Source organism: Prionailurus bengalensis, chromosome D3 (assembly GCF_016509475.1).
Source record: "Prionailurus bengalensis isolate Pbe53 chromosome D3, Fcat_Pben_1.1_paternal_pri, whole genome shotgun sequence".
In the NCBI taxonomy this organism is placed as follows: Eukaryota; Metazoa; Chordata; class Mammalia; order Carnivora; family Felidae; genus Prionailurus; species Prionailurus bengalensis.
The window spans coordinates 86,283,967-86,306,304 of NC_057356.1; the positions used below are offsets into that span (position 1 = coordinate 86,283,967).

Genomic DNA, 22,338 nt, shown 5'->3' on the forward strand with positions numbered 1-22,338 from the left:
ATGTGATTTTCTTTCATTTCATGTCTTGTATTAGGAGTCTAGTAGGGAAGAAGGCATGTAAAAATAAAAGTGGTGAGATGTTAGAAGTGCTCTAATACAAGTCTATACCTGATTTATCAGGGGAAACACAGAGATGATTGGTTAGTTCTTAAGTAGAATACGTCAGTATGAACCCTGATGAGCCCCAAATTCTTATGCCTGAGAAGGTCACAGATACCAGGGGATAACATAAAATGATTGATACTTTTATTTATGATGGGGAAATACTGGTTCCATTTCTTAGCTTCTACTTTAAAGGTGATTCAGATTATCTGTTCACCATATTTTCAATTCATGCTTTTATTTATTTTTTATTTTAATTTTTTTTTACTTGAGTACAGTTGACACACAATGTTACATTAGTTTCAGGCGTACAAGTTAGTAATTCAACATCTCTCTACATTATGCTATACTCATCACAAATTTAGCTACCATCTGTCACCATACAACACTATTACAATAGCATTGTCTATATTCCCGGTTCAGATATTTAAAGAGATTGACTTTAAAGTTTAAATGTGGTTTAAAAATTAACATTTAAGGGGTGCCTGGGTGGCTTAGTCAGCTAATCGTCTCACTCTCGCTTTTGGCTCAGGTCATGATCTCAAAGTTCATGAGTTCTAGCTCCACATCAGGCAGTGTGCTGACAGCATGGAGCCTGCTTGGGATTTTCTCTCTCTCTCTCTCTCTCTCAAAATAAACCAATAAACATTAAAAAATTAAAGTTAAGGTTATGGTTTAAGATTTATTAACCTGTAATGATGACATTTGACATTATTATAAAAATCTACATAGTTACATTTGAAATTCTTCAATTTTTGAAATTTAAGTAAATTCACATTTTCACCAAGATATTAAATTTTCATTTCTATTTCAATACGAGTGAAAAAGCTGTAACTTAAGCCTGTACACACATCTTTTGTAATACCAATCAGTATTTTCCCTTGGTATATTAGAATGACTGTGTCATTTTACGGGGTGGCTTATTTTGATAATGACAATAAAAGACTAAAAATTGTACTCTACCGGTGATCTGTCAACTAAAAACCTCTAGAGAAAATTTTAATGCAATAAAGATAACCAATTCACTAGCTCTTAATCTCCAAAATGTGTTAGTATGTTATAAATTTCATTTCATCACCTACTCATTTGCTGCATTTTTAAATGAAAAGGTAAATATATATATATATATATATATATATATATATATATATATATAATGAGAGTAAACGCAGTTCCTGATTTAATGTTTATTTACTCATTTTTTTTAAACATGCTTTTTAAAAATATTGTCCAAAAATTAATAAAGTGCCTGACATGTGGTTGGTTGATGTCCAAAAAAATGTCAATGAATGCATAAAAATAACCTAAGAAGACAAGGCAAGACATACTCAATGTAAAATCAGGTATAGGCTTGAATTTCTTTTCTATTTTGGCTATCTGGTTTAAACACTTTCCTCTGTGGTCACTTGAGACACTGAATTATCTTTCATTTGATTAAAAATTTACCTTCATTAAGTATGTTTGGGACAAAAACAAAAAAGAATAAAAATGTAATTTGTAACCCCTGATTGCAGGCTGTTTGGCTCTGAGGGAATATAATGATCTCATTTTGGGGACCTCTCAAAATGGTGGAAAGAAGCATAGCTCTTCTAATTCAGTGAGTAAATATTAGTAACTTGCATGTTAAACTGTAAAAATTTCCCAACCATCACTTGGCAGTCCAACTCACTTTCAAAAGGAAGTATAATTTCTGAATGACAGAATTTAAGTTTTCGCTTGACTTGCTTTGTTATTAGCTCTTTCCCAGACAAATAGGTTTGAGTATATATTGGTAGCTGTTTCAGATGATACACCCATAGCCTCCCCAAAAGAGTTTTAAAATAGAGCAAGTGTACAACAGCAGAGAACATAAGAAGGTATCAGTTCTTGCTTTTCCTGTTGACAGTTTGGTCTACTCCCTTCAGAAGAATACATTAATGCCATGGGATTGTCCTTTAAAAAAAGAACTATTCTCTTTTATATTTTATTTTGCTTTATTTTTTACTATCAGGGACTACAAAATCAATACTTGTCAGGTAGCCATCACATTGATCACTTTCAAGTCATTTCAGTCAACAAAGCATATGGAATTCATCGGATGCTTTTTGTGATTGACACTTGGAGGTTAAGAATGTTAAACTTCCACTAAAGCCATCAGGAGATATGTGTACAGGATGGATATAAAATTAGCTGTAAACCTTTAAAAAAATTTTTTCCCTAAATCTTATAAACATATTACAGTAGAATAATGGTAATGGTAGCAATTGTGATCATCTTCACGTGGTGGATTGTTCATTTCTAAATTTTGGAGGCAGAAGGGAAGGGAAGGGACGTGGAGGAACATCTTATATGTATCTCCTTCCAAGGATTTGCTAAAGCCAAAATTTCAGGGACACTCGACTGACTTTTGTATTGCGTTGAGAAACCAAAGGAGAAAATCTGAAAGTAAAAAAAGTAAACAGAATGGAATAAAATTAAAACTTTGAAAATATGTGAAAAGATGGAGATATTTTAATGAAAGTGATTGAGAAGCGGCCGTCACGAGTGGAGGACTTAGAGAATTTTCTAACAAATTTGTGCCTTAGAGATCATTTAGATCAACTCTTTCATTTAAAAAAAAACAACAACTTAGTTTTGGGGCACCTGGGTGCCTCAGTCACTTAAGCATCTGACTCTTGATTTTGACTCAGGTCATAATCTCACGGTTCGTGAGTTCAAGCCCTGCATCGGGCTCTGTGCTGACAGGGAAGAGTCTGCTTGGGATTCTGCCTCTCTCTCTGCCTCTCTCCCTCTTGCTCTCCATATCTCTATCAAAATAGACAAAAATAAACTTAAAAAATTAAATAAATTTTAAAAAACGTAGTTTTATAAAGGATCAAAATGGTGTTTCACCAAGCTAATTTTCAACAGGTCCTGAACTAAAATCAAGATCTTGCAGTCTTGGGTATTTCAGCTTGTTTAAGGGAAAGCGTTGTATCCCTAAGGTACCAGCAGTGAAATCAACCAACAGCCACCACATGCATTAAATGTTTGGAGCCGGCCAGTAATCCAGTCAAGAGGCAGAGAGGATGGCAAATGTTCTAGCATACCTTCCTCCTTACAAAGGACTTGACATGAAGTTGGGAGTGCAGAGCGGGTTTGACTGCACTTCAGCTGTTTTATTGATTATTGGACTGATTTACCTCAACATGCATTCTACTGGAGCACCGTTGAGAAATATTCTTGGGAACCTGATTTGACAGAAGAGGAACAGAGGCAAACGGGGAGAGAGCACCTTCAGAATGTTCTAGCCCAGGTTCTATTCTGAGCTCTCTCTTTCTCTCCAACTGCAGAAATTTTCATAATGAAGAATTATGCACACTTTTCTGCTTCTCATGTTGAATGAACAAAACCTAGCTTAATGATCATAAGCTTCCCTCCAAAATGACAGGTCTAGGTTCAGACCACAGCTCAGCCACTTAAATTTCAGTGACCTTGGGCTGAGTTTTCTCAGGTCGGTGTTTTCTGTAATGGGAAGCAGTGAGGGCCTTGGAGATGTCGAGGCTCAATGAGGCAACGCACATACTGTGTTTAACACCAAGCCCGGCCTGAGTCGGTGCTCCGTAAGTGCTAACCACCACTGTTCCCACCGTGGCTGTGACTGTTGCTGTTATTTCAATTCATTACAAACCAGAACTCTGCAAACCTGGGTGTCTTGAAAATTAGATGTAGATGTCTGTGCTACACTGGGAAGAGATTGTGTGTGTACGTGTGTGTGTATTTGCTATATGACAGAGACTGAGCTAGGCACGTTATTAACATAACATCTTCACAAAAACCCTGTGAGAGTCCTCCGACCCTTGCTTTAAAATTTAATGTCAACTTAGTTTTCACTCATTAAATCCAATCAATAAACTAATGGCACTACTTTTTTTTTCATTTGACCATTTCCGTCAAGAAGCATTTGTGAAAAAATGTCCTCCTATACTTACAGCCTCACTTACCGCGCCCACTTCACCCCCAACAAATAGCACAGTTACTCTCTTGTGCGTTCATCCAGAGTTTCATGTATATGCAAACGAAGGTGTATATAAATTCTTCACACACATGCTTTCTTTTACAAAAATGTTACTGCACTGTGCATATTGCTGTCACTTTTTTTCCCATTTAGTGTTATGTTTTAGGTATCGATTTTGGTGGTAGTAGTGAAAATAATACTACTATTTAAGGGGTAATAAAAACTCACAGACACTGTTTTTAAGATTAACACATGTTAATTCATTTCATGCTCAAACAACCCTCTGAAAAATGTACTGACATTATATCCCTTCTTTATAGATAAGAGGTTATCAAGTGTTGTGAGTTTCAAATAATTTCCTACTATTTTTTTTGCCTGCTGATATCTTATGATTTCTTTTTTATTTTTGGGAAAAATTTTTTGGGGGCATCTGGGTGGCTCAGTCAGTTAAGGGTCCAACTTCAGCTCAGGTCATGATCTTGTGGTTCATGAGTTAGAGTCCCACGTTGGGCCCTGTGCTGACATCTCGGAGCCTGGAGCCTGCTTCGGATTCTGTGTCTCCCTCTGTCTCTGCTCCTCTCCTGCTCACGCTCTGACTTGCTATCTCTCTCAAAAATAAACATAAAAAAAGAAAAAAAGAAAACTTTTTTTTCAGGTAGATTCATCCTTTTTTTTTTTTCTTTTGTCACCTTTTGGCTTGGATCATAGCCTGAAACTCCTACCTCCTTTTGACTTTATATATGAATTCTTCCTCATTTTCTTCTACTAACTTTTTTCACTTGCTTTCTCTGCAACCTGCATCAGTGGAGGTAGAAACACGGACCCAACATTTTTCCTCCTGATAAGTGTCCAAACACAGTTTCTTGGAGAGTCCAGCTTCCCTCATAAACTCGAGATATCACGTTCATCACGTATTTACCTCCCAGATGAATTGGGTCTATTTCTGGACTTGCTTTTGTGTGTCCATTTGACTTGCCGTTTCTTACCACAGATCCACATCTGACTCACCAGAGCTCCTAGAGAGAAACTTCAGCCTTTTCATAGCTGCTAAAAGAAAAGCCGAATGCTGGCATTGTTAAATGACAATAAAGATTAAACTGTTAATGGAATAAAAGTGTTAATTGGTTTTAACCGCTCTTCAGAAAAGCTGTGCTTTGAAGAATTTCATTACTTTCTATAATTAAACATTAAATTTTAAATACTGAATAGATACACCATGGGGTTTTCAGGAAAGGGCCCTTGCTCTTCTCCTCCATTGCTGAGAGTTTAAAATTTTTGTGTGCACAGAGGGTAAATATCTGGTCATGAAATGTGTCTACAATACTGCACAGCTTACCGCGAGAACAAAGTCATACGGCTGCCAAGATGGACAACATTGCCAGAGGTTTACAGATTCATCTGTAGTAATATTTTACCTAGAGACCCCCAGATAAGTATTTTAAAGTATCTGGGTTCGGTTTTAAAAACTAACACGTTGGGGTGCCTGGGTGGCTCGGTTGGTTAAGCATCTGACTTCAGTTCGGTTCATGGTCTCACGGTTCATGAGTTCGAGCCCCACATCGTGCTTTGTGCCGACAGCTCAGAGCCTGGAACCTGCTGCAGATTCTGTCTCCCTCTCTCTCTGCCCTCCCCTGCTCATGCTCTCTCTCTCTCTCTCTCTCTCTCCCTCTCAAAAATAACTTGTGGTGAATGTCTTGTGTTTGTCATTTGGAAAAGGGCTGGAAATGTGAAGCCACCCCTTCATAAAGAGTTAACTTTGAGACTTAAAAGCAGGAAAAGGAGAGCAGTCATTGAATAGCTTACAAGGTGAGCCTGTTCTCACATGCAGTTGCCTCTAGGGCCCCCGCTTTTAGGGCTGTTTCTCCCCTTGCGGGGTATTGAGAGAACCTTTCCATAGTGGGGCACCTCATTTGGAGTCCCATTTCCTGTGAACACAGACATTCTCATGAGCTCTGCTTGCTCCTTATTTATTAACACAGCAGAGACTAGACCAGGAGTAGCCTTATTTCAAATGATTCTGGACGTGAGTGGTGAGGTGGGATGAATAAGGAAAGGACAAATGGAATTTCAGGAAGAGCCGTTGAGGGAAAATGCTAGGATTTTCTTAGACCCCTACTGCATCAAACCCTATTGACAACCCGAAGCCCGTGGTGCCTTGAGTGGAGGGGTCCCCAATACCACCCTCGGGCTCAGCGTTTCTCTAGATAGACCCAAGACTCAGAAAAAGCGATGCTACTCACAGTTGTGGTTACTGCAATGAAAGTGCAGATTAAAACCAACGAAGGAAGTCCAGGAGGAACCAGGCACAGGCTCCCAGGACGCCGTCCAGGGCCATCACATGGCAGATGCTTGTTTGCCCCGTGACGATGTGGGAAAAGACATGGGCAGCGGTGTTAACCTGGGACGCTATCGCAAGCCTTGGCGTGCAAGGGTTTTACTGAGGATCCATCATACAGGCAGGCAGAGTCTACTGGTTCAATGTGAGCCGCTCAGACTCCAGCCTCCACCAGAGCAAAACAGGCATATTATTAGGATTAACTCATCTGGCCAGAGTGGTACAGCTTGGCCCAAGGCCTCAGGCACATAAAAATTCACTCTTATCAGGCTGAATATTCCAAAGGCTCAGAGGTTACAGTCCAGAAACTGGCCAAGGGACCACCCTGACACAGGCCTTTCTTTGGAAGGTGCGGGGTTTAGAGACCCCAGGCCTGCTGAATTCATTTCTTCCTGACCACTGTTACATGCAGTGTTTGACTTAATTAAAAGGCAAATGGAAACAATCTTGTGACCAAGTCTTGTTGCCCCCATTGTATTTTATTTTTTTTAGGTGTATTTATTTTGAGAGAGAAAAAGAGAGAGAGAGCAAGTGGGGGAGGGGCAGAAAGAGAGAGGGAGAGAAAGAATCCCAAGCAGGTTCTGCACTGTCAGCACAGAGCCCAACATGGGGCTTGAACTCATGAACTGTGAGATCTTGACCTGAGCTGAAATCAAGAGTCAGACGCTTAACCAACTGAGCCACCCAGGCGCCCTAATGCCCATTTAATACGTAAGGACTAATTTGGTAAAATAACATGTTCAGGTCCCCCTATTACTTCCTGTTGGCCCATTACTTCCTGCTACCACCTACCAAAGCGTGTTTTCCTCAAACAATGCTTATCTTCCCCACTATTTGTAGAGCCTCAGAGACGATGGGTCATGTATATGTTTCCATCCTTTTTATCCTCAGACTCAGGGCGGCACCTGACTTACAGTACCTACTTGATAAATGTGTGATAAATGAACATGACAGGCAATGACACACTGTTGACATTTGTGCCCTTAGTCTTTTGGATTCTATACTATTATAATGTCCCTTATGTCACGATGTCAAAATGTCAAAAAAAAAAAAAAAAAAAACCACCACCCTGGAAATTAGTGTGTTAGCCATACTTAGAATTTTAAAATTGTTTTCAAGCTGAAAGGGACCTTAGAGATGATATTCTTTAACATTCAGTTTTAGATAAGAATAAGTATTCATTTTGTGAAAATACCTTGTTAAGTATAAAAAGAGGTAACAGTTGTGATTGTCTATAATTTCGATCAAAATCAGTTTGGAGTCAAGACAAACACATATTGCCCAGATTTTCACTGTTTCTCCAAATAAATGCAATTAAGGAGTGTGTTATGATACTCAAATGCATGGAGCACCTCTGTATTAGCTCTTCCCAAGTTAAGGAAATGATTCTTTCAGGTTTTCTGTCCTTTTCATCGTGGGGCTTCCTTTCTGAACTTCAGTCTCACATGTTATGGTCTGAAGCAGCACAAACATGGCTTCTAAATTGTTCTCGTTTGGGTCCCAGGTGACCTGTAGAAGGAGTTTTGCAGGCCGGTGTTCTCGAACTATAAGATGCATAGGAGTCACCCGGGACACTGTGAAATGCAGGTTCTGATCCAGTAGTCTGGACAGGTTCTCAAGGAGACCAGTGATGGTGGTCCGTGGACCTACATGTTCACTAGCAAGGCAATAGCCAACAAAATGACTCCGTCTGTTGCCCCATCTTCTCCAGTACTGGCTTGCTCCCACAAAACTATTCAGACACATACGAAAAAAAAAACAAAACAAAAAACAGCTCCATATCTGTTTCTTACCAGCCCCAAGAGAACATGTTCTAAACAATAACCTGGGCAACCTAAACTATTTATTCCGATACTGCAGATGAAAGCCAAAAGTATGAGCTAATTTTACTGAAGTTTGACCAGCTTGGCTTTAGGTACCTAGGCTGAAGAAAGAACACCTTTCCCTAAAATGTCTTCACTCTTTAATGCTAGCATGTTTTAATTCTTTGTTTGCTGATCAAAGGCTGAAGGTTACAGGAGTCTGTATTTCAGAGGCTGAAGAAAACCTGCAAGCTTTCAAACCCTCTTACTGGGCAGTTAAGTCCCAGGAAGGGGGTAAGAGACCTTTGCATCTCGGTGACTGAGTAGGGAATGACAGTTTGTGTCTTCATTATCTCGTTTCCGAAGGCTACTAAGCACTGCTTTTCAGATGACAATGAACAAAACTCCCCCTCCAACAGGCTGCGCTCACTACTTGTCCATCGTGGCCCTGCTCGGGCTGTTGGACTTGTATACTCCTCTGAATCAACAAAGAAAGCTCATTTGTTTCACTTTGTGAAAACGCTTCATTTTCCCCCCAGACTTTCCATTTCACGCTGTGTGAATTTTATTAAGATCTTTTTCACAGAAGCTAAGTGCTGGCTCTATGGGGCCCTAAGGGATGGCATTCGCAGCCTCTGTAATGTCTGGAGCCTCTTGAGACATTTCTTTTCTACTGAAAACTCCTTGGGGAATCATAGGGAAGAATCCAAAATCTTTGTGGTGCTGGAAGACAGAGTTTGGCCTCGAGAGCATCTCGTGCAAATCTTTTGATGTTACAATCTGAAAACCAACGACACAGCAGTTCAGTTAATATCCCGTATCTCGGTAGTAACATCATATGGATATTGAGTGGGTCTTTCTGGAGGCCTCCAATTATCTTTAAAAGCTGGCTTAAAATATGAATTAGAAATATTTTTCATTTTAGAATTGGTCTCTGTTAATAAAATTTACCTGTAATCCTATTGCCTTAATAAAGTGTCAGTGGCTTTATTCCAATAAAGTTATGTTTTAGAAAGGTAATTACAATTAAGTAATTGAAAATTTTAATTCTGATTTTTCCTCATGAATGTTCATAATAAGAATTTTTAATGTTGTTACATCCTCTCGGAAATGACATAGTAATTGCTGTGTAACAGCCCATCAGAGAAAAATACTAAAATTACTCCACTCATTTGTCTACGGTGGATAGTAGATTAGTCTTCCAACTATCATAAGGATCTTATGAGACGGGATCTATTATTTCTCCTATGTTAGAGCTGTGGAAAGGAGGTATAGGCAAGTTATTTAACTTGCCCAAGTTCACAGTGCTGGTAAGTGGCAGTCAAAATTGAAACCAAAAATTCTCATATCCAAATAGGGTCTCCTTTATGCCATGTTGTTTCTTAAGATGCACAAGATTTACCTAAGGGTTACTCAGTGTAAATAACAGCTTCAGCCTATGTATGCAAGTCCATAAACTATAAAATGTATAGTCTTCTCGGTTCCTACTACAGCGAGTATAAAATTGCAGACTTTTCTTAAGTTCTTTAAATGTCAAGAGCCATCACAGCTTGGAAACAGCGTTATGATAACACAAATGTGAAAATCCTCAAAGAAAACGACTATTTGCTTTCATTAGTAAGAACTGGTAACAGGTGAACTTCAGTAACTGAAGCCTTTGGTGTCTGTTTCTGTGCAGTGTCGTGAACACTTCATCCTTCAAAATCCAGCTAGACATGAGTTTTTACCCTTAGTTCCATCTCATGTACCATTTAAAGGGGTGCTTGTTGGTTGGTTGTTTTGGTCAAGGATGAATCCGCTTCACTAACGGCCATGAAAGTCAAGGAGGAGGGTAACCGCAGGGCGAGGGCATCTTTTACATGGAGAACTGTTACGCACTTGAACACATGAAGACCCATCTCTTTCCCTATCTCTGTTCTCACAGAATGTGTGACACAGGAGAAGGACTATTCACTTTTCAAACAAGGGAAGGAGAAATGATCTATCAGAAGGTCCATTCTGCGACACTGGCCATAGCTGAGCAGCATGAAAGATTAATGCTAGAAATGGAACAGAAAGCCCGGGTAAGGCTCCTTCCTCGGTAACCTAACAGTTGAATGTCGCTGAGGTCTGATGCACATCGTGTCTATGTGGGCCCATTCACATCAGCACCCCTGTGTCCACCCCACCCAGGCCCGAGCTCACCCCAGCTACCGAATCTCATCCCTCTAATGCCCTATTCAGCATATGCCAAAAAAGGAGTTATTTGTGGCCACTAGCAGGGAGTCCTACACTCCATGCTTCTCTCAAGGAGGGGTGCGGTGCCTAGAGAATGAAATACAAAGCAATGCTGTCTGCATATTGCCGCACACAGTTGGACAATCAGAGATTCAGATGTGGGCCCAAAATAACCGGCAAAATTAAGTTACTACAAGAAAGGACTCCACTTTCTTTTTGTCTTTGTATTTGTCCTAGATTCTCTGAAGCTTCTAGCTCTTTCTCTGTTTCAGAGCCAATAATAAAATACTTGCAGAAGGAACTTACACTGTTTACCAACAGAATGATTTGTCTGTTACCCTGTTCTGGAACCGTGCTAGAGTTTTTGGTCTAGCTAGGGAGCAATTTAGTACAGAATCTGAAATAGTAACTCGTACAAGTACCAGAAAAAATTGTAAGCTTTACTACCAACTTCTCTGAAAAGCAAACAACGGAATGACTGTTGGCCATCATCTTAAGAGTTGGCGATTCTGTCTTTCTTCAGGATTTACAGAGATGCATTAAATTTCATTTGGGAGAGGACAGGAAGAGTTTGGGGAAGCAAGTGGGTCACTCACCAGAAGAACACTCATACTTCTGTCCCAGGTTAAAGATTACAGAGTTCTATATGTAGTATTAGATTTATTGTGATTTTTTAAATTCTCCATTACACAGTATTTTGACACATAGAAAACTACCTTTTAAATATAAGAAAACAAAAAAGTGATTTAATGTATAATCTTATGTTATTCTTAGCGCATTTCTAATTTTTCTCAATGCTACATACACATTTTTATCTCTTCATCTAGAATATGCTTTAAAGAACTTTCCTAATACCTAAGTGTAGCAAGTGAAAACCAGGCTTACACGGGACATTTGGTCTTTCACAGGGGTGAATTACACCACTTCATCCCTTGATGAACATTAAGGCTTGAACACTAGTAGGATTATTAATAGGATCGTGTGTTTAATTGAAGAAGCATTAGTAAGACGTTGGTATCACTTAGTCTTGTAGAAAGTTTTGGGTTACATTTAAGCCATTGTAACAGTTATCTAATTAATGTGACATTTTTCCAGTGGCTTAAATCACTGAGCAATTAGAACTACCAGATTGCAAATTATTTCCGAATCTGGTGCTTGCAACCAAAATTAACGGTTGTGATGTCACTTGCTATTAGTTAAGACTTAGCAGTTAGCTACACTTAACAGTCGTAGTTCTTTACGTAGAGCTGTTCTGAACAGGCAAAATGCTCTCGGGTAAAGTCATCGAATGGTTTTGTCTTAAAGGAAATTCCAAGAGCTCTTTCACACCACCCTACTGTTGACCATCAGGGAAAGCACTCAGTGTGTGTCCTGGGTTCACATCCCAATTCCACCCTTTACCGGCTATGCCATCTTGGGCATCCCGGGTTATTAACTTCCAAATGTTTCATTTGCCTTTATCTGTAAAATGAGGGCGTAACAGTTCTACTGATTTGGCCGCTACGAGGTATCTGCATTAAAATCTGCAAAGTGCTGAGAACAGACCTGGCACACGGCAAGTGCCACGAAAGCTTCATTATTATAACAGCGATCCATCTGTAGGAGTGATTTTGAATAATTATAAGACTTGCAATGTTTGTGAAGACACTAAATTGTTGTTCCCAACCGTAGCTAAATAATATCTGTCAAATCCCTTCTGAGTATGTCTAACGATCTTGTGCCAAAAAATTTGCAAAACAAAATTGAATTCACATTTGCTCTTGATGCTGTGGTATGTGATAAACATGATAATGTCCCGTGCAGCTGAGAGGCAAATCCCCAGAGCGGAGCCACGCGATTGCTGTCAAGGGGTTAGAACCCAGCAGTCCACTTACTAAGATCTCAGGCTGTCTCCAGCTGGAGGGGTGCACCGTGGACCTTGGTGCTTGGAGATGGAAGGACAAGTGGGACAGGAGTTCAACTGCAGGCTCGGTACGGCTCCACCAAAGAAACTAACTATTTCTAGAAATCACAAAATCAGAGACTCCGTCAGTTTGGTGCACACATGCGAATGGAGCATTTGGTTTAATTTCAAAAACAATTGCACAGCTATGCTTTTCTCTGAAGGTTCATGCTAATAAGACTCTTCCATATCTAGTCCATTTTTCAAGGTAAACCCAGCTGGTGATTTTCAGAAGGCATGCTATCACAACTCAACTGCCCAGATTCCTCAAATTCTGGGACCATATGTAAAGATCACCAGGTCTCCCGGGCATCATTTTTACTTTTTATTTTAAGAGACTGCCTTTATATGCACAAATCTCTTTTTTTTTAATGTTTGTTTGTTTGTTTGTTTACTCTGAGAGAGATAGAGACAGCACTAGCAGGGGAGGAACAGAGAGAGAGGGAGAGAGAGAATCCCAAGCAGGCTCCATGCTGTCAGCACAGAGCCCAACGCAAGGCTGGAACTCACAAACTGCGAGATCATGCCTGAGCCGAAATCAGGAGTCGGTCGCTTAACCTATGAGCCACACGGGCGCCCCTGCATGCACACATCTCTTTGAAAAAAGAAGTTCCAACAACTCTGAAATAGTACTTAAATACCCTCTAACTCTTCATTTGCTTATTTAAATTAAATGAAGGCCTATGCTATAAACTAGGCAAAAGTGTAACCTAGGAGTTGGAAAGGTACCCCAAAACCTCAGCTGTAAAAATGATGCACTTTATTTATTATGTATCTAGCACAAAGTAGGAAGATGACACTCCTCATTGGCTTCCGGTTCTAAAAATGGCCCATGTGAGCTTATTATTGAGCACATAGAAAATGTTTACAGATTTTTAATGTAATTTAAGAGATTTTACAAAATCAAATTGCTCACCAGCTATATAAGCAATAAATGCCCCAAACATTGTTATTCAGGCTACTGATGCATTCATTTCCATCCTTTCAAAGAGAGATGATTTAACAGTGTTACTGTTTTATAGATAAAACATTTGAATGAGAAATGATGTCTCAACAACCATTTCTTAACTGAAACAGAGGGAATTCAATATAACCATTTGGCATCACATGTATAAAACCTTGGTTTGCCCTTGTTTATTACCTTCTTGGTGGGGACACAAGAATAAACATGTTTTGACCTATCTCCATAATCTAAGTTAGGCAGCATTTCTATTCTTGTTTAGTCATATATCTAGATTTTCCCAGCACTGTGAACAAAATAGTACATTTGCACTCCAGAATACTGGATAACAAGAATCATTAAATTGGTAAGGCTATTAAAAAATATTTTTATTTAGGGGCACCTGGGTGACTCAGTTGGTGAAGTGTCTGACTTTGGCCCAGGTCATGAGCTCACGGTCTGTGGGTTCGAGCCCCATGTCTGGCTCTGTGCTGATAGACCAGAGCCTGCAGCCTGTTTCAGTTTCTGTGTCTTCCTCTCTCTCTGCCTCTCCCCAGCTCGTGTTCTGTCTCTCTGTCTCTCAAAAATAAACATTAAAGCAATTTTTTTAGTATATTTGTATTTCCTTCACTGAGAAAGGTAACGAAAGAGTTAATGACGGTTAACCAGATCCAAGAAGTTTTTAAGTAGACTTTAGCCATCAGATACCCACTCACAGCTTTGTAAACGGGTTACTCTGCTCAGAATGTTGCTTGGACGTATCTGGAATACAAGAGAAGAGCAAGAAAGTTTTCTCTCAAGTGACCCAGACGTTTGTGGGACCAAGTAATTTACACTGCCCAAGTAAGATTATCTCATTACTTTTACTCCTTGAAATAGCACACATTTTCCATACCTTTCCATGCCATCGAAATTTTTCTAGATAGATTGACAAGATGACACCATCACAAAATTTTGGTCACCGTTACTTTAAACACCTCTTGAGCTCATTCGTATGGTCATGACAGCGGACCCTGACTGATTTCTTAGATCACCAACTTATTGGGAGGCCCTGAGGTAAGCCGCCATGAAGAATGATTTCTGCACTACAAGAAGACACGCTTCCCCTTTTGCATTTAGATGTGGACCTTCTGCTTCTCGCTCTTCTGTCCAAGTGGGGATCAGAAAGTGGTCATACAAGGAGGTAGCAATCCTCTGTATCTTCTTTACTTGTTAACCCCCCAAACAGTTTTATTTCAGAAGACAGTTTTGGTTTTTGGGGGTGCTTGGGATATTTGAGCCATGGTACTAATTTTGAACTAGGGCTATTTCTGAAGGATTCACCAAGATTCACATATCCGAGGTAATTATTAAACCTGGATGTTTAAGTAAATGGCACCTCTACAATTTGTTTCCATTTCTTGGAGATCATTCTTGTTCTTAGAACTACCAGAGTTCTTGAAATGCTATTACTAAAAGCATTTATAGGTGCTCTACCCCACATGTGCAACATTATCAGGGAAATTTTTCTTGTCTTTGTGATAGAAGCCATCCATCAGAAACCATATCACAAATGTGCCCTTGTGATTCAGCCTGGTGAGGCTGAAATCATCCAAAATGACAAGGCCTCAAATGCCCTGAAATAATTTAATTTTCATAGATCTGTTACACATGTGCACGCACGCACACACACACACACACACACACACAATATGAAAAGAAGTCCTTTTTTCCATTTGGTTTTTGTGTTCATAAGCTTTACATGTGTTATAAAATCCCATAGGTAAGGAGCAATTGAGAAGACATGAATAATTTTCTTTATTGAATTTTCCTGATACCTTACAAAAAAATGAGTAAGTGAAAGGAAAGGGGCATTGTCATTAGTAACTTCTAACCTTGCAACATTGAGAGTGATTTACAAGCCTATTTGTAGATGAACAGCCTTCCATAATAAGAATTACAGTGTATCCTTTAAAAAAGTGTCTGGAATATTCTTATTTCCAATAGTTTTTGCCACCTGGTCACCAGAAGAGCTCTGTGTTAAGGACAAATAGCATCAATATTATTAAAATACCAGCACGACAGCAACCCTATTCCAAGGCCCCAGACGCCACGGGCAGGGCTGGCCGAGTGCGCTGCTGTCCAAAGCTATCAGCCCTGCCATCCTAAGCTCTGGTGGATAGAAAAGAAAAGAATAATAGAGTCTTACATAAAACTTCTTGCTTAGAAAACAAAGGGTTTTCCTTCTCTGTTATTTGTCATTTTACATGCTCTTGTCACTAGAAACATAAGGAATAGAAGCACGTTAAACTCACAGACTTAACAAACTAAACAACCTGACTGTTCCAAGACAGTAAACCTTTTGAACAATAATCATTTAAAAACAAATTCTCCTGTTTCCTTTTCTACTGTCAGATGAAAAGACATTTCTGCCAGAGCAGCATTGTGTTGCACTACCCAGGGTACGCCACCCATTGGGTTACACTACCCATTGTGTACACTACCTATGTACAAGACCCAGGGTGGCTTGGGGGTGTTTGATGGAGATTTTGCGATGCTGTCATCTTACCAAGGGCAAAGGCATCTCAGGGAAAGGCAAAGTGCGGAGCCCGGGAGAGATAACGAAGCTGGCTTTATAGAAAACTAATTCCAATAGCGACGAGGAATTAAGGAATCTGCCCTCTTAGAGTTACGATTTGTCACAAAACTTACCCAAGTGTTGACTACCTCCAGCCCTGAAATGGTTATTTTTTGTCCTAAATAGTTGCATGAATAGGGAAATACTATTGCATTCCATCAATTCCAAGATGCACGTGTCTTTTTTCATATTTCAACATCTCTCAGGTCAAATATGAGTCAGAGTTTAACTGGTAGACCTATTCTTTCACGGTGCTACCTAAAACAGTGTCTTGTCTTTCAGCCGATGGCGTGTTAGAGCGTGCGAAATACCGTAGTACTTGTTTCAAGCAGTGTCGCAAAGACCCCCCCATTGTTAATTCCCAGCTGTCGCCAAATAATATATCCTTCAATTCAAGTACATCTATCTTTCAAGACCATAAGTACCATGGGCTGATTTATAATTTGTGAAGGAATGACAAAGCCTGGGCTCTATCCTAGACAGTTTGGTTCCCCTTCTAGTGAAGGCATTCTTCTTATCACAGTTTACAGGAATCTCTACCTGCTGTGAAAAAATAAAGAACTCGTCTTCCTACGTGGAAAAATTTGAAGAATTTGGAAGCATAATATTCTGATGAGGAGAACACAGAAAAATTTTAACACTTTTTGCAACTTCTTTTCTAGGTATATTCGTTGAAGTTTAAGAAATTGTAGGAAAAGTTTGAAAGTGCGATTTGGGATCACAAGTGATGTGCGATATCTAATATATAGGAAGATGGGCTAATAAATTCATTCTTCAAAGTTCTACTCATGATTCCATTGCTCAGTATTGTCAGTTATTAATCATAAGACAAGAGCCTTCATTATTACTGACAGTGGCTGATTCCCTGCTGGGAAATACCATTTGCATATATGTGAAATTTTCTTTTACTGATTGATCACAGACACTGATTATAATGAACCAACACAAGCCCAATTAGAACAAATTATTATAGTTGATAACTAAAGTGGACCTGTGATCCTAATTAATCCATTTACTTACTATTGTTCCAGTGCTCAGAACACTAAATGGAAACACTAAAATGCAGTCTCTAAACACACAGACACAGAAAAATACTCATTTGTGCATAAAGGCACAAATGAGGTAGAAATGGTAAGGGGTCAATGTGTAATTTTTCTAGCAAGTGGTGCTGTAACAATTATAATAGTATAAATTTTATTTATACCGTGTTTTTTCCTTAAAATTTGTTGTAGATGCTCTAGATGCCAGTTCAGAAAATGCATCTTGTATATATATAGTCTTTTATATTTAATCAACTTGATTAGAGTTGATAATGTGTGAGGAAAATGACTGGCTGACAGAAAAGAGTACAGTTTTCATGTTAAAAAAACAATTTTGTTATTTGTATTGCTAGAATCAAAGAATAATGGGGAGACTATAAGGATGATTCTCTCTCTCTCTCTCTCTCTCTCTTAACTCAGATAGCCTTATTTCTTCATGGGCATACAATCTGCTCATGCCAATTATGAGAATGAGCTCCTTAAAGAAGAGCAATAGATTTCAAAGGTCAATCGAGATGACTCCGAGTATAAACACATAATTATGGAATGTACACAGACAACACAAAGAATCTGAGTGTCTTTTCTTTGGATAAAATGGCAAGAAAAAAATGCCGGCCAGTATTGGGCCAATCAGAATCCACCAGACAGATGTAAGAATTGTGTGGGGAGATACGTAAGCTTACTTGCAAGGAGTGTGAGCATAATTGTCAATTTCTGGGAGTATCCAGTGAATTATTATTTATTCAATGGATGTATTCGCTGAAGCAGAGCAGCACAGTGGCTATCCAGGTAGACGTTAGAGAAAGAAAGAGCTGTGTGACCTCGTATAAGGCATTTACCTTTGCTGTGTCTTAGTTACCTTTTCATGAAAGAGGGAAGGAAGGAGCAAGAATAATATCTACTCAGACTGTTAGGATACCAGCTGGTCTGCAGTAAAAGCCCAGGTATTAGCTAAGTCATGAGATGGGTGGCAAAAGAAAAACGCTGAGCTTTATTTTTAAGTGGGTAAAATTTTATAACCGCTGTTAAAAGTTCATCCCAGCTTTCATTATGTGCAGACTTTGGAAATTGTTTATATAAACTTTAATACAGTCTCTAGATAATTTAGATATTACAAAATCAAGACAGTGAACATTTTATTTACACATGAAATGTCATCTTTCAATATGTAGACATCACGTTTCTTATATTCAGAGAGTAGCTCCCTAAATGCGTCTACTTACAAATAAGAGATTCATAGATAATTGATAGATAAGGAAAGAATATATATATTCTTAAAGACATTACTGGTTACAGATAAGAATGGTGTTCAAAGTATTTATGTATATGTTTGTAATCATTTCTGATGTTATTCTAAAGCTCGGCTTTTTTACATTCTATGAAAGTACTTTGATCAATACATGGTTTAAAACATATAATGATGACATACATTTTGGTTCAAGTTTAAACCAAAATAACCAGAATAACATTCTGCAAAGTCCAATTCTAAATGACATCTAGCAACTTCCATTAAATGACTAAATGACATCGTGTTTGTTAGTCTTGTGCCAACTCAGCAAGGTATCTTCTAATTCCTTTTCATTTATCTTGAATAAAATGGAAGATTAAGTGTGAGTTGTCCCCTATTGAAAATTAAGTCAAGTCTGTGAAAAACCAATTGCCCATAAACCTTCAAACTTCAGAGGACTGTTTGAGTAAATCCAAACAGTGCTGAGCTTGGCTGGCTAGAGCTCTCTGGGGTTTCTTTTTCTCTACAGTTTTCAAGTTTCATGAGCTCTTTTCCAAGAACAAATAAACTAAATGTTCCCGACTGGGACTGCACTTGGGTTCACCATTTCCTTGTTAAGCAGCATGACGTGTTTTGGTGACCTCTGACATGGATCTCGCGTGTTACCTTTTCATGTCCCCTGACCTCTCAGAGCTTTGGAGTGCTTCTTCTCTACAGTGTCATTCCCTACCCAGTTCCTCTGGTCTCAGCCATACCAGGGAACATGTCGACATAGCCACTCAGGAGACCCATAATCATTTTAAAACAATGTCTTTTCCCGGCTTATGTTACGCATGTGTGCAAACCCACACGCACACACGCAGCCCACACCCTGCTACCAGCGTTGCTCCCCTGGGTCTCGCCTGTGTCCTGCCTCTCACACCTGCCCATACTGAACATCTGTGCCACATATTCCTATTTCTTGAATTTTGTACTTCGATTAAGCTCTCAGACTTTTGTCTAAGAACCCGACGGTCTTCACTGTTACTCGTTTGATAGCTCATTTTGGACACCTTTCCACGTCTTGATCACGTATCGCATAGATGCGTCTGTTGTAAGCCACCTCTCCCATGTAGTAGAGGCAAGAGTGAGCCAGGAGTTTCTACCAAGCCCTTCAGATGGGGCAAACGTTGTGTTCTTCCCTCTAAAAGCATCACATTATGAAATATTAACAACGACACTTGAGGTAGATTATATTAACTTCAGTTCGCAGAGAAGGAAAACTTGAATCTTAAAAAAAAATGTTTTAAGCGTGTCGCCTGAGGTCAAATGACAAGGCAGAGGTGGAGTCCGTGGGTGAGAACAGGTGTGCTGACAGCCAAGCATGTGTGCCTACCAACTCCGGATTGAGCGGCTCTGGTTGTAATGCCCTCTCCTCAACGTTAGAGAGAGGCACACTCGTCCCTGCCTCTGGGCCATGCGGTTGACCTGGTTGGTGCAATTCTCCTCACATCTGCTCTCTGAGGAGAAAGGATCCCGTCATTTATTTCACAGTGATTTGTGTCTGCCAAGATTTAGGGGCCAGGGGCAGGCTGCCCCAAAATGTGCCACTCTGGCATATTGACGATTTTGAATTAAAGCTACTTAAAATCAGCCTGTGCAAGAAGGGCACTCAGACCCTCCTCTGTCCCACTGAAAGCAGGAAGTAAATCTCCTGTGTGAAAGGCGCCCTCCCTGCTCCAGGAAAGAATGGCACCTTCTTGTCACCAGAGATGGGAAATTGGGAGCTGACAAGGCCGCATAAACACCCCCTGATTACTTTTTACTCATTTACTGCCTTAGCCCAAATTTGGTTTGGAATTCCTTATTTTTTTTTAATTTTATTTATTTATTTATTGAGAGAGACAGAGAGAGAGCAAGCTGGGAGGGTCAGAGAGAGAAGGAAAGAGAAATCTCAAGCAGGATCCACACTCTCAGTGCAGAGCCCGATGCGGGGCTTGAACTCACAAACTGTGACATCATGACCTGAGCTGAAACCAAGAGTCTTATGCTTAACTGGCTGAGCCACCCAGGCACCCCCAGAAGTCCTTACTAATTGAAGCTTCCTAAGTTAACGTCTCTTTGTCCCGTCAGTTCCTCACAGATTTATTGTGTCTTTGTCTAAAAAGTATAAAATCTACCTGCCTTGATCATTTCGTTGGGTCTCAGTTTCATTATTGGGCCTCCGTGCACACATAATAAAACTTTGGGGTTTTTTACCTGCAAATCTGTCTCAGGTAAATTTAACTCTTAGTCCAGCTAGAAGACCTCGAAAGGTAGGGAAGGCATCTTTTCTTCTCTTCAACATCATGGTCTTTGAAGTCTCAGAGACATCATTCACTGCCTATGGCACCATGAAAAAATTGTATTATCCCTCTGAGTCTCATTTTCCTTGACTGTAAAGTTCAGATGGCGTGATTATTGACAATTTATGTGGATATTAAACAACATCTGAAATCAGTTTGCACGTTGCCAGGCACACAGGGAATGACTCATAAATGTTAACCTATAAATGCTACCTTTTTCCTCCCCCAATTGTTGAGATCTATACCTCGAGTGCTAATAAGGCTTTAAATTTTCTAGTCAATTATTGGGCAGATACAGACCAAAAGTAAAGTTGGTTAGCAGGTTTTTTTTTAATAGACAGATGAATTTATGTAGGGGGACACAAATTAGCATTAATGTTTATCACAGGGGGAGGCAGAATCTCAAAATAGCAAAGGGAGATTGCAAAAGGCAATCAGGTAACCTGGATAATTATTTTGGCAAAAGCAGGAAAAGGTGTTGTGGCCAGTACCGGAATCCCAAAGTTTCCAGGACCCACCGGCTTCTTTTTGGCAGGGTGGGTGCTTTGAAAGTACAGAGCTGTATCTTATATATTGTAACATGTTGGAGAGGAAGCTCATTTTCCCCCAGAGATCAACATCAAAGTCCAAAAAGCAGTGGACTAAGAAATCAAGAGAACTGTTTCCTATTAGAGGGTCTATAGTTGGGATTTTACCGTGAGCAAATCCCTGAGTTTTGGGGGTTGTGATTTTTCCATCTGTAAAAAGTGAACGGCTGGATCCTCTAAGAAGGGTTCAAACGTTGAATTACGTGGCCCGCCCGCATGGTAAGCCTGGGCTTTGTCCAAACATGGCAGTTCAGAGTAGTCAGACTTCCAGAGTAACTCAGGACAGGTGGAGGGAAGAAGACAGGTAGAGGCCATCTAAGGCATAGCCAAAACAGACATAAAGTCATGTCTGCGTTGCCTTATTCATCAAATCAGTCACTGGTCAGCCGAGATTTAAGAGGAGGGAGCCCATCACCCTGTATCTGAATGCAGCCATCTTCAATCCTCCACACAAATAATGCATATGGAATACCACCTGGGATACGATTCCATTGAAAGACATTGCCCAGAATGGCTTGATAGTTCATGAGCGTACTCAATACCTGGTTTTGAAGAACAACTGAGGAATGGATTCTCTGATGTGTAGAAGATTAAAAATCTGAGGTATGATGGACAAGATAGGTACCTTTGGCAGAGATCGGGAGAACGTAGACATTCAGGTTTTCAAACACAGATTTTTCACTTTTCTGAATTAGATATTGAAGTAGAATAAAAAGAAACTAAAGAAACAAGTGAAGAACTAGAAGGTTAAAGGTTACCTGTGATTTGAAAACCGTGAAGACCAAGAAGGAGAGAAATGAGGTGAAGAAACAATTGGTGATTCGGATGAGAATCTTATGGAGGAAATTCTCAACTTACTTGTTTCCAGGAGAAAAATATGTTCACTGTGTTTCCATGGTGCTTAAGACTGACCATTTAGGAAGAAATATGTTTCCCAGAATTAAAAAATAGAAGGAAAAGTAATTTGGGGAAGGTGAATTGACCACGGATGGTGTATTGTATACTAATAAACAGATCACAATATATTAGAACAATAAAGTGTAGACAGAAGTGTGATTAATATGAGATTGGCTTTATGGATTAATTGATGTTTATTAATGGGCATTGCTCACACTAACTAAAGACGTTATGTGTTGGAATTCAGTTTATACCTCACTGAGAAATTGGCTTTAAAGGTGAAAGCCCTTTTGTCCCAGTGCTAATTTCATAAAATGAGCTTTGCCTCTAT

The 22,338-nt window shown here is 39.6% G+C and overlaps 1 protein-coding gene across 1 annotated transcript in view; it reads left to right on the top strand.

Annotated features, from left to right (window-relative positions):
* The window catches only part of DOK6 (docking protein 6), a 368,796-nt gene that overhangs the window by 275,841 nt on the left and 70,617 nt on the right, over positions 1-22,338 (top strand). The window contains exon 6 of the mRNA XM_043559069.1: positions 10,140-10,278. Within this exon, the coding sequence (XP_043415004.1) occupies positions 10,140-10,278 (139 nt within the window). The remainder of the gene's footprint in view (positions 1-10,139; positions 10,279-22,338) is intronic.